This window comes from Balaenoptera physalus, assembly GCF_965194825.1.
Source record: "Balaenoptera physalus genome assembly, chromosome: 6".
Classification (NCBI taxonomy): domain Eukaryota; kingdom Metazoa; phylum Chordata; class Mammalia; order Artiodactyla; family Balaenopteridae; genus Balaenoptera; species Balaenoptera physalus.
This window is the reverse complement of record NC_138885.1, coordinates 87,959,580-87,972,492: the sequence shown is the minus strand read 5'-3', so window position 1 is coordinate 87,972,492 and position 12,913 is coordinate 87,959,580. Positions and strand designations below refer to the sequence as shown.

The 12,913-nt window shown below is 38.2% G+C and overlaps 1 protein-coding gene across 2 annotated transcripts in view; it reads left to right on the top strand.

Moving 5' to 3' along the window:
- Window positions 1-379: 379 nt before the first annotated feature.
- Window positions 380-12,913, top strand: part of PGAP1 (post-GPI attachment to proteins inositol deacylase 1) — a 79,871-nt gene continuing 67,337 nt past the window's right edge. For both annotated transcript variants that reach the window (XM_082467026.1, XM_082467025.1), the window contains exons 1-3: window positions 380-651; window positions 6,047-6,200; window positions 8,738-8,913. In XM_082467026.1, the coding sequence (XP_082323152.1) occupies window positions 505-651; window positions 6,047-6,200; window positions 8,738-8,913 (477 nt within the window). In that variant the 5' untranslated portion in view covers window positions 380-504. The remainder of the gene's footprint in view (window positions 652-6,046; window positions 6,201-8,737; window positions 8,914-12,913) is intronic.

Here is a 12,913-nt window from a genome sequence, read left to right as displayed (position 1 = left end):
TCCCGGTTGGCTCACCATCATTAATAGCCTCCTCGTCTCCAGGTTAGCGCCCCCGACGCCCACCCCCAGCCCTTCCCTCTCCTCGCTTGCAGGACTCCCGCGCTCCGCCCATCCCTCGCTAGTACCCCCCCCCCGCCCCCCACTTCTTCTTTCCCTCCAGCCAGCCTCTCATTGCCCTTCCCTCCCCTTTCCTCCTTTTCCTTTTCCTCGCGCCCTTCCCTCTCTCCCCTCACCCTCCAACCCAGCCCACTTCTGTTTCTCCCTTCTCGGCCCTCTCATTCGCGCTCCCGCAGCAAACGCCGCCTCCCCCTCTGCAGGCTAGACGCCTGGCTGGAGGCGCGCCAAGAGGCTACGCGCAGGCGCACTGCGCGGCGGGCTCGCGGGCTGGCCGGGCATCCACGCAGGCGCGCGGTGATTGGGCTTAGCTCCCCGGCGGGCAGCCGGGTGTTCTTCGGCTCCCTGAGTCAGGGCTAGGGGTCCCGCGGGTGCGGCGGCGGCGGCACCATGTTCCTCCACTCCGTCAATCTCTGGAACCTGGCGTTTTATGCCCTCATGGTCTTCATGGCGACCCTGGGGCTGTGGGACGTCTTCTTCGGCTTTGAGGAAAACAAGTGCAGTATGAGCTACATGTTTGAGTATCCGGAGTATCAGGTGAGGTTCCACCCTCCCTTCGCTGGGCGCTCCGAGGCTCGGGCCCCTCCAGTGTGTGTTTCCCCTGCGTCGGCTCCCCGCGCCTCTCCCGCCCCCTTAGTCCAGCCTTGTCCCAGCTTGCTTCGCCCCGGAAGACTCCGCAGCCCCCCGCGGCCCCTTGCTCCTGCCCTTTGTGCCCTCTCTTCACGGTGGGGTGTTTGATAGATGGTTCCCCGAGCATGCTCCCCGCCCCCCTCCAGGTTGCTCCCCGGTCCCTTCGCGGTCCCAAATCCCAAGCACAGGCTCATCAGAAGGGCCGGGCCCAACGCCCCTCATTCCCAGAGACGCAGCTCCAGTCCCTCTCCCCAAACCCAGACCCCATCCTCCCCGCCTCCCTGCCTTAACAGGTGCCCCGGGCACTCCTTTGCTTCCCACGCGCCGAAATTCTCTCCCCCTCCCGCCCTGGGGTTTGCGCGTCACCTCTCGCTTTTCTGGAAAGGAATCGAGCTTCTGCAGAGTGTGTACTGGCTACACAGTTCCCAGGGTTGCCTTAGAGACTTCAGGGGTTTACGTCTGAAAGGCTAACCTGATGAGTAAATAAATGGGGAACTAGCGCAGTTCTCTCCTGTGAAGGTTTTGCGGAGCCCTCTTGTTTTGTAGGTCGTGGGTCGGTGCGTGTGCATGCGTCCTGTGTTGATGCGTGTCGCCCCTTACCAGTTGCATACAACATCAATTTCATGGTGTTATTTTTGTTTTCTCACTGTGTTTGCAATTGAAGAGAGACCCGGCCCTTCTTTCTCTTCCTCTCTCCGCCCCCACCTCTTTCGTTCCATTTTGGATATTTTCAGTCACAGTTGCTTTATCAGTTCAGCATAGTAGACGCTAGAATTTCATTCATGACCAGCTGTAAAAAGAGATGGTGACAGATGGCACAACCGTCCAGAGAAATTTCTTCCGAATGATTCTTTTCTTTATAACTGCATCTCCTAATTACGGAATATGTATCGTAATGATAACTCCCTACCTTAGAAGTATATGTACTATAATACATATTGATAAAATGCATTTAAAGCCGTAGCAGATTTATTCTTTGAGGTGAAGGATGCAGATCCTGATTGTTTCCGTGTACAGGTCATTATGGAGGAGCATATTATTTGATTATCCTGCTATTATTTAGATCTTAAAACTACTTAAGGTTTAAATTGCTGAACAGCATCCTTTCCCATGGGCAAAATTCGAATTTAGATTTCATTTGTTTTGAGATCTTTACCTTGGTTTTGCATCAGTGCTTAGGAAGTGGAAGCATTTGATATCAGATGCTACTGAAGGAGCAGATTTTAACATGTTACTGTTGTCTCTTAATTTCTAAATGAATATGCTGGTTTATGTTTATCAGAGGCCACATATAGTTAAATATATGGGCTTTTAGTTTAGATTTTTTTAAATACTGAAAATAGAGCCCTTATAATCTCCTTTCATTTTTCTATGGTTTAATAATTAGGAAACTCCCAATAGATTGAAGTAGGTCATTTTAGTTTTGTACTGCATTGAAGAGTTTGGTTAAAATAAAATCATTTTGGAACAGTACAGTACTAATTCCTGTTTATTTTTAGATTACCCACAATTATTGAAACTATTTTAATATTTGCAGTAGTAGAAATCACTTAATGTTGGGAACAAAGCATATGGACCTCACAGATGTATTTCGTGCCTCATAAAATTGACTGGAAAGACACAGAAAATTAGTGTAGCTAATGCAAAAGAGCTATTTGGGTTTTTTGGTGTTGTTAGGTAGTCTTATTTAGTTATTTTTGCTGTTTTGAGGTTTTACACTTCTGTTAATAATATGTTAGCACAGTAATATTACAGTGGGAGGAGTTTTTGATACACATTTTCAGTAAATTTTTATTTTTATGATGTGAAAAGTGTTTATTCACTACAGTATTTGTCTTTGACCCTTAGTCCTTTTATTGTGCACACTAGGTTGCGTTATTTTACAAATACAGTTAAAAGCTGCCTACAGAAATGATTCATTTTGAATATAATGTGAGATTTCTGGATAATTGGGGTCAGCCTATTAAGAACCAATGGTTTGTTAAAAGTGTTCTAAACATATTTTTTATGTTGCTTTAAATTATATTTTATAGTAAGGTCTAATTGTTCACAGGTTGATATTCAGCATATGGGATGTCCTGGTTGTTGGGTTTTCTTCTCTTTCTTGATGCTTTTCTTCTTTTTTACTGCTCGTTTGCATATTCTTTAGTGGAATTTTAGAGGCACTTGAAAGGTTAGTTGAAACATGCTCAATTTTATTCTCCATTTTAAAAATAAAATGTGGGACAGGAATTTGAAACTCTGAAAAAATTGTTTTGAATTTTAAATTGTTCGAGTATCTTTATTAATCCTCTACCTTTAGTTTTCCTAGATTCACTTATTCAGAGTTAATTGAACATCTCACACACCTACCGGGCAAAATACACACTATCCTTTAAAGCTTCTTGCCTTATTATGACAGCGAGGCAGAGCTTGTATTTGGTAGCAAGCAGTTCTAGGCAAATTGTAGAATTCAATAAGAAAACATCTGTGTTGTGTTTTTTCATGCAACAGTTTGGCTCTCTTTAGATATGTGACCTGACAATTGCTCTCTGAAAGGAAATGTTGATATTGGGAAATATGATTCAAATATTTTGTTATTAAGTGTGATGTTTATTTAGCATATAATTTATTTAATGACTTCTCTGTGTAGATATATTCTAGATCCTGGGTATGGGTGAGAGGGAATTAGAGATGAATCAGACCTTGTGCCTTTAAATTTATGTCTTTAAAATATAATGGGGGAGACAGGAGTGAAATGGATAAGTAAAATATAATGTGTTAAATGTTATAATTTCACTGTAAGAGAGTGTGTACGAGGCTCTTCACAGAAGAGAGCAGCCGTGTTCGTGTTGGGTAGTCAAAGGCTATCGAGAAGAGGTTGTGCACTGGGCAGTGGAGGATATGTATACAGTTCACAAGGTGCAGAAACAAGAAAACTGCAGGAATAAAGAACAGCATTTGTGAAGGTGGGAAGGCACCAGGATACATGCCATAAGTAGTATTTATAGTATGTTATCATTTATGTAAAAAGGAGAAATAACCTAAAACAAATTTGCCTGTATTTGTATATATGTAAAATATTGGTATTTCTGGAAGCACAAACTGCTAACATTGGTTACCTTCTGGGTAAGGAACTGGATGGCTAATGAACCAGGGGTAGGAGAGCCTTTTCAGTATATACCCTGTTGAATCTTGAATTTTGGAACATATTAAAAAATTTAAAATGTGGCATGGGTAAATTATAAGGAAGTAGGTAAGAATAATTAGAGCCAGGTTTTAAAGGGCCTCTCTCTTAAGTGTTTATCATTTGTGTATGCAGTGAGGAAACACATAAGGTGTATGTCTTAAAAGATTATTTCTTGACAGCAGTATGGACTATGGATTGTTTAATTTTGGTGGGGGAGGGTTCTCATTTAAAATAATCAATATAAAATAATTTAAAATATATTGGAGTCCTGTTACTATAAATGTGTTTTTTTAAAACCCCGTGACCCTCTTCTGTATTTTTCATCTTTATCCTTTTTGTATGCCTACATCTTTTCTGTCCTCAATCTAGTCAGTACCCTTCCTGTCTTTTCTTGCCACTCACTCCCAACTTGAATTCTGTTGGAAATGCAGCTTTGCCATTGCCTACAACTCCCACTTTTAATTTTTGTTCTACCTCTTTTTTCCACCTTTATACTTTTTTCTACTCCACATTATATGCCTTCATATTTTTAAGTGTACATTGTCTCACTATAAAATTGCCTTTCTAATAGTAGATTATGAAATATATCAAGTAATATTCTTTCGCTTGTTTTTCTGTCTCCAGAGAATTAAATATTTCTTTTTCTATATATTTGATAGTTCCTGTTCTTCTGAGTTAATTTTCAAGTAGTTCAAAACTTTTTTAGTTACTGTCCTAAAGAATAGTGATCTAATACGCATGTACTGCTGTATCAAATGGTGTACTAAATTGAGAGGAGTTAAGATAACTGTTCCCTTTTTCTCTCATATTTTCTTTTTGCTTAATTTGTACCTAAAGAAACAAAATATTACATCATTTTTATTTTTGATTATTTACTATGTGTAATTAATACTGGGACTAATTTGAGTTGAAGTACATGTACACATATAAAGCAAATAGTGGGGTTGGTATTTTGAATATTTGAGGAGATAAAGTTGCTGGTATCTTAAACAATAAGGTCATAGTCTCTAAAGATGTTTTCATGGTGTTATTGGCACAGATTGTTTATGGTACTATCCTCAAAGGAATATTCAGGAATTTGCACGAATGATCAGAATTATGCTTTCTAGAACAGGGATTTTTTTCAGTAGTCATTATCCATTTACAATTTTCAAAATTCATTCAGTAGTTAAAATTTTTACCAAGCACATGTACATTACTGCTAGATCATTAAATCTATTCACGTCTACTTAAATAAAATCTACTGTTCAATGTAACTGGTTTCATTTTTAATGGTCTCCATCCCTTAGGGGGAAGAAAGGAGCAGAAGAATAGCTTATACTTTACTCCCACTTTTATAGATGCCTACCTTTTGGGGATGACATTAAGACTTGATTTGTATTTTGCTGAAAGAAATGTTATGTGAATTACTGGCTCATTTGGTATACAGTAATATGAATTGCAGAGTAGTTTTAGTCTTGCTGATAAACCATGCACCAAGTCCATGAAAACTGAAACAGTTGCTAATTCACTGGAATGTTCATGGTGAGAAGAGTGTACATGTCTCAACCAAGACATGGCTGTAAGGTTCAGATTAATTTGTTAAGCACATTGTAGGTCAAGCATATTAAGTTGAGAGGTCAGAAAGCTGCATTATAAAACAAACTTACTTTCCTTTGAATGATGTAACAGCTTGGAGTATATAGTTAGGCCTGAGTGAAAGGAGAGAGACATTACAAAGCAGTTTAAAATCGCAAAAAAGAATTCATTTGATAATGGAACGTTTTTATCATTTCTAAGTATAATTGATAACTGATACTAAATTAAATGCATTTTCAATTATGTTAACATGGAACTTGCTGACATAAACCAGTGTTTTTCTCTTGCCAGTAGCTATTCTGAGTAATTTGTATTTATTAGAATTTCAAGTAGTCCCATTTTATGCTTTCTTGAAGACTACATGGTTTAAAGCTCACATAATTCAAGACTGAGTCTTCATATGTGTAAACTTAAAGTAGAACTTGTGCATTAAGTGTAGTTTTATCATCAGTAATATTTTTATATTGTACTATTTCAAATTCAGAATTGGGTACGGTGAGACTGAATTGTATTAGTAAAACTGATTAAAGTGAAGTTGCTTTTTTTTTCCTATAGAAAATAGAACTTCCAAAGAAACTGGCAAAACGCTATCCTGCATATGAATTATATCTTTATGGAGAAGGATCCTATGCTGAAGAACACAAAGCTCTCCCTTTAACGGGTATTCCTGTTCTCTTTCTTCCCGGTAATGCTGGAAGTTATAAGCAAGGTAAGTCTCAAAAGTAAATTTTGAAAGCTGTGAAATTCAATTGAAGAATTTATTAGACATGTACTCTGTGTTAGGTATTACGCTAGGCATACTGGGAGACACAAATATATGACATTTTGTCTGAGAGAAGTACATGTGAGAAGTACACAAAAAAGAATAGCTGCAAGCCACTTTGCAAAGAGTAAGTAGGAGAAGATAAGATGGAGTGGAATGATAAATAGATGATATAGGAATTCAGGAATCAGCAGAAGAAAGAGGTTTATGTTAGAAGTGGAGGGTACAGAAAACAGAACCTAAAGCATTGATTAGAGAAGTAAATCAGTGGTTTATATTATTGCTGAACAAGAGAGGAGACTGGTTTCTTTGTGTTGGAGCTATTTAAATTAGATCTAGAAATACTGAGGGAAACACAGAAAGGTGGGGGTAGGGAAGTTATGTGTACAGATTCCAAATTGAAATATAGCAGTTATTTTTGGCCTGACAGTCAGGCAATCTAGAAGTAATTTCAGCTAAAACCTGCTCTTTTTTTGTTGTTATTAAATGGTGTATTCTTTTGTATAATGAGAATAGAATTATTTCAACATTTAGTATAATTACTTACATGTTTATCTATTTAGCTAGCAAATATTTACGGGGTACCTACCATGAGCCAGGCAGTATTCTAGATATTCTAGATATCAGTACGCCAGTAATATTAAAAGTTAGAAAGAAAAATAAACCAGAGTAAGGGATAAAGGATAAACAGGGTCAGGAGGTGGCTAGTTTAGATGAAGTGGCCAGGGAAGGCCAGTATGAGGAGATGACATTTTGAGCGGAGGCTTGAATGTAGCAAGGGACTGAGGTATGTGACTATTTGGGGAAGACCCGGAGGCAGGAATGTGCTTGGTGCGTTCAAGACCACTGAGACTAGAGAAAGTGAAAAGAGATGAGGATGGAAAAGTAGCCACAGGCTATGTCATAAAAGGTGTGGAAGAGACTTAGAATTTTGATCTAAGTGTGATGGGAAACTATTGGAGGGTTTGGGTAGGAAATGATATACTCTGATTTTTTAATTTAATCATTGTGTTTGAAATATAACACATATACAGAGAAATGCATAGAATATGGCTATTAGGTTAAAAATGATTATAAAGTGAGTACCCATGGAACCAAAACCCAAGTCAAGAAGTAGAAGGTTGCCAGCACCCTGAAAGCCTCCTGTGTGCCCCTTCCTGATTAAAACTCCCTCCCTTCCTAACTTTAAGGTAGTCATTTTCTTGACTTTCTTTATAGTTTTAGCATCTAAGTATGCATCTCTAATACAGTCTACTTGTTTGGGGCTATTTTTAAACGTCGCACTATAAATATAATCACTCAGTACGCATTGTTCTGTGTCTGGCTTCTTCCACTTAACATCAGGTTTTTGTTTTTTTATCTAGTAAAAATAACTTTTACTGTTTTTTTATCATCTTAGATTTTTTTTTTAAATTGAAATATAGTTGATTTACAACGTTGTGTTAGTTTCAGTTGTACAGCAAAGTGATTCAGTTCTCTCTCTCTCTCTCTCTATATATATATATATATATATATACACACACATATATATATGTATATGCACGCACATGTATATTAGTGCTTTCTAGGAATTAGGAGGAGAAGAGGAATGAGGAGTAACTGCTCATGAGTACAGGGTTTTCTTTCTGGAGTGATTAAAAAATGTCTAAAGTTAGATTGCAGAAATGATTGACTATACAAAATATCATTGAATTGTACACTTTACACAATGAGTTGTATAGTACGTGAGTTATATATGTTAAAAAAAAAAAAGGAGTGGCAAACAGCTATTTTGTTTGCTAAACCCAAAACCTAGAGAATACAAATGCAGGAAATGGGAATTGCATTTGAAATTAAGAGACCAGCAACTGAAAAAAAAAGTTGTATATATATGTAGACTGCTTTATCAAAACCTAAAACAGTGAAAGCAGAGAGACCATTTAGGAAACTGTTAGAGTAGTTCAGGCAAGAGATGATGGTGCTTGGATTAGGAAAGTGGTGGTGGAAATGGTGAGAAGCCTTGATTGGGGATATATTTAGAAGGCAGAGCATGACAAGATTTACTAATGATTGGATGTCATGTGTAAGAAAAAGAGACAAATTATGCATGAGTATTTACCCCACTGTGATGAGGTGTAATGAGCAGACGTTTCTTGTAGGAATTTTCTCATTCTTAAAATCCTGAAGTGTGACAAAATTCCTATTTCTTATTCTTCAAGGAATCCTTCCTTCCCTTTTAGCTATTGTTGCCCCTACTGCAGGGGAAGCAGGTAGAGAATGAATGAACCATTCACGTTATACTTAACTTAAAAAAAGTTACAGGATAAGACACACAATTGCTAAGTTGATTTGTTTTTCTAAATTGCTGTTGTTAAGGATGTCACCCTGAAATAGGTTGTATTCAGAATGTGGGATAAAGTTATTTGTTAAGAGACTTTGAAGTAAGAATAGATGAAACTTTAAAAATTTTTGTTTAATGTGCACTTCACCTTTTTCCTCTGCAGTTCGTTCTATTGGCTCTATTGCACTTAGAAAAGCTGAAGACATTGACTTCAAGTACCACTTTGATTTCTTTAGTGTGAATTTCAATGAAGAACTGGTGGCGCTATATGGTGGAAGTCTTCAGAAGCAGACCAAGTTTGTGCATGAATGCATTAAAACAATTCTCAAGCTCTATAAGGTACGAGATAATCATACAAATCAATAGTGATCAATCTATTGGTTTTTTTTTTTTTTTTTTTTGGTTAAAGGGACTCAGCATATTTTAAATTATTTATTTGTTTGTATGGAAGTCGAAGCAAAGGTGGCACAAAGGTTTTTTTGTGTGGGACTCTGTCGTTTTGAACTCAGTGGTGGGTTTTGAAGTTCCAATTCAATTTACAAGAAATCTTTCTTGTGAATTTTGGAAAAAAATTTTTTTTACTTTATGTATAAATAAGGAGTGCAGTGTGTTTCCTAAAGCCATTAGTACAGATTTCTGCTTCTAGTTTTGGCTAAATAACTGCTACTAGAGTAGACTACTTCCATATGTAAACAACTATAAAACTAGCCAAGGTATCTGAAGCACATGTTTTCAGGTGTTGGACAACCAAGTGGTAAAGGACTGTGATCACTGAAAGAGGGGAAACAGGTGAGGTGAGCTCTGTGAGTGCCCGGCTTTCTGCCTGGAAGCATTTTCCAGACCATGGGGTAAATTTTTAGAGGTCAAGCACAGGAAATTGATATCACTAAGCTGAAGAAGGCAGAGATTGGAATTTGGGACTACTGAAATGGCTAGATCTGTGGTCAGGTAGGAGAAAGAAGAGAACTAGGCAGAGACGGGAGCTCTAGAAATTTGAATCTTTCAGTCTTTGAGTGCTATGCTACATATGCACAAGGCAAGAGGCTACAAGGCAATAGCATACCAAGGAGGAAGTGGTGGGGTGTGTCTACTTCAGGTGCAAGGAATAAGGGGGAATATGTGTCCCTAGAGAAATTTAAAAGAGCAGTACTACAGACTCAAATTCATCTGTGCAAGCAATTCTAAACAGCGTCAGGGATAATTCTACTACCTACTAGGATAAGTCATTTCCTCCCCTTGGTATACCACTGTGCAAGTCCTGGCAAAAACAGCTCATGCGGAATGGTGCGTTGAATTGAGATTTGAGAGGCCACATGGTGCACAGGAGTTCTGACCAGCTAGTTAGAAAGACTTATCTGAACATTGGGCATTCATTTGAGACCCAAGAAAGGACACGATTTAGGAATAGAGCTACTCTAGCCCTAAAGTAAGAGCTACTCTAGGATCCACCTTAACAATGCTTCCATGTAAGCCTCAAAAACATCAAAGTTAAGGATTTAGAATAAAAGATGCAAACAACAAGGGAACAGATGAGGGAGCGCAGTAGAGACATGGAAACTATTCAAAAAAAAAAGGACAGGGACTTCCCTGGTGGCACAGTGGTTCGGAGTCTGCCTGCCAGTGCAGGGGACACAGGTTCAAGCCCTGGTCAGGGAAGATCCCACATGCCACGGAGCAACTAAACCCGTGTGCCACTACTACTGAAGCCCGCGCCCCTAGAGCCCATGCTCCACAATGAGAAGCCCACACACCACAACGAAGAGTAGCCCTGCTTGCCACAACTAGAAAAAGCCTGCGTGCAGCAACGAAGACCCAACGTGGCCATAAATAAATAATGAACAAAAAGGAAAAATTGAGAACTGAAACAATAAAACAGAAGTGCAAAATTCAGTACATAGGCTTTAAGCAGGTTGAACACTGCAGAACAAGAGATCATTGAATTTGAAGACAGGACAGTTAAAAACTATCCAAAATATGAAGCACAGAGGATAAAAGGATGGAAAGGACAAAGCCTCAGGAACCTGTGGGACAATACTAAGTAGGCTAACACATACATAACTGGAACCCCAGAAGAAGAAGAGAGAGAAATATAAGAGGAAAAAATATTCAAGGAACTAAAGGCCCCAAATTTACAATTCTGATTAAAATTTTCAACTGACAGATCAAAAAGGTCAATGAATGTCAAGCAGAATAAACACAGAATCACACCCAAGTTTATCCTAGTCAAATTGTTCAAAACCAAAGTAAAGAGAAAAATCTTAAAAGCAGCCAGAGAAAAAAAGACTCTTTACCTACAGGTAAAACAATAAAAATTATTGCTGGTCTCCATCAGAAATAATGAAAGCCTAAAACAATAGGACAGCATCTTAAAGGTTTTTGGAGGATGATGGGGTAGGAGGGGACTCTCAACTTAAAATTGCATATCTAGCAAAAATGAGGGCAAAATAGAGACATGGTCAGAGTAACAAAAACTGGCAGTTTTGTGATTAGTAGAAGGAAAGAGGGAAATAAAAAATTCCTGTTAGGTGAATGGCACAGTAATAATTGCTACAGACAAGATTCATCATGGGTGCTAAAATCAGTAGGTGAAAGTTTGAGGAGGAAAAGGATATTCACATGGTTTCACAGTATCTTTTCTAAAATATTTATTAACTACAAAGGGAAAGAACTTTGCAATAAGAAACCTGGTAGACATCATCTTAACCAAGATTAACATTACCAGTAATAAGACATATTGATATCATGAATCTCCTGACACCATAGTTTCTGTGGCATTATTGTCAAAAATGCATAACCTCATTCTAATCATGGGAAACTTCAAACAAACTGAAATCGAGAGACATGCTATAAAATAACTAACCAGTACTCTTCAAAAGCATCAAGGTCATAAAAAATGAGGAAAGACTGAAGAACTGTCACAGATTAGAGGAGACTAAGGAGAAATAACAATAAATGCAAGGTGGGATGCTGGATGGAACCCTGAAATAGAAAAAGTACATTAGTGGGAAAACTGGTGAAACTTAGGTTAGGTCTGCAGTCAATTCTGTTGCTGCACCAATGTTAATTTCTTGATTTTGATAATTGTATGGTTATATTAAATGTTAACATTGGGGGAAACTGGGTGAGAGGTATACGGGAACTCTTTGTGCTATTTTTCCAACTTCTCTCTAATTGGTTCAAAATTAAAAGGTTAAAAAGTTTATTTTCAGTAATGAATTCCTTATGAGGTTTATAATTTATTTAGAAGGAAAATATATACTAATGGTGAAGAGGATGGGAAGAGGAGTAAATAGAATTATTCCACTGCAGTAAGAAGTATAATATTAATTCATGGTAGATAAGTTAAGGCTGTATATTGTAATTTCTAGAGTAACAACAACAAAAAAGCAGATGTAGCTAAAGAGCAAATGGAGGAGAAATACAGGTATACCTCAGAGATATTGCGGGTTCGGTTCCAGACTGCTGCAATAAAGCAGATAAGACCTAAATTATAAGGCCAGACACTATAAAACTCTTAGAGGAAAACATAGGAAGAACACTCTCTGACATAAATCACAGCAAGATACTTTTTGACCCACCTTCTAGAGAAATGGAAATAAAAAAAATAAACAAATGGGACTTAATGAAACTTAAAAGCTTTTGCGCAGCAAAGGAAACCATAAACAAGACAAAAAGACAACCCTCAGAATGGGAGAAGATATTTGTAAATGAAGCAGCTGACAAAGGATTAATCTCCAAAATATACAAGCAGCTCATGCAGCTCAATATCAAACAAACAAACATCCCAATCCAAAAAGGGGCAGAAGATCTAAATAGACATTTCTCCAAAGAAGATATACAGATTGCCAACAAACACATGAAAGGATCTCAGCATCACTAATCATTAGAGAAATGCAAATCAAAACTACAGTGAGGTATCATCTCACACTGGTCTGAATGGCCATCATCAAAAAATCTACAAACAGTATATGCTGGAGAGGGTGTGGAGAAAAGGGAACCCTCTTGCACTGTTGGTGGGAATGTAAATTGATACAGCCACTATGGAGAACAGTGTGGAGGTTCCTTAAAAAGCTAAGAATAGAAGAACTACCATACAACCCAGCAATCCCACTACTGGGCATATACCCTGAGAAAACCATAATTCGAAAAGAGTCATGTACCACAATGTTCATTGCAGCACTATTTACAATAGCCAGTACATGGAAGCAACCTAGGTGTCCATCGACAGATGAATGGATAAAGAAGATGTGGCACATATATACAGTGAAATATTACTCAGCCATAAAAAGAAACGAAATTGAGTTATTTGTAGTGAGGTGGATGGACCTAGAGTCTGTCC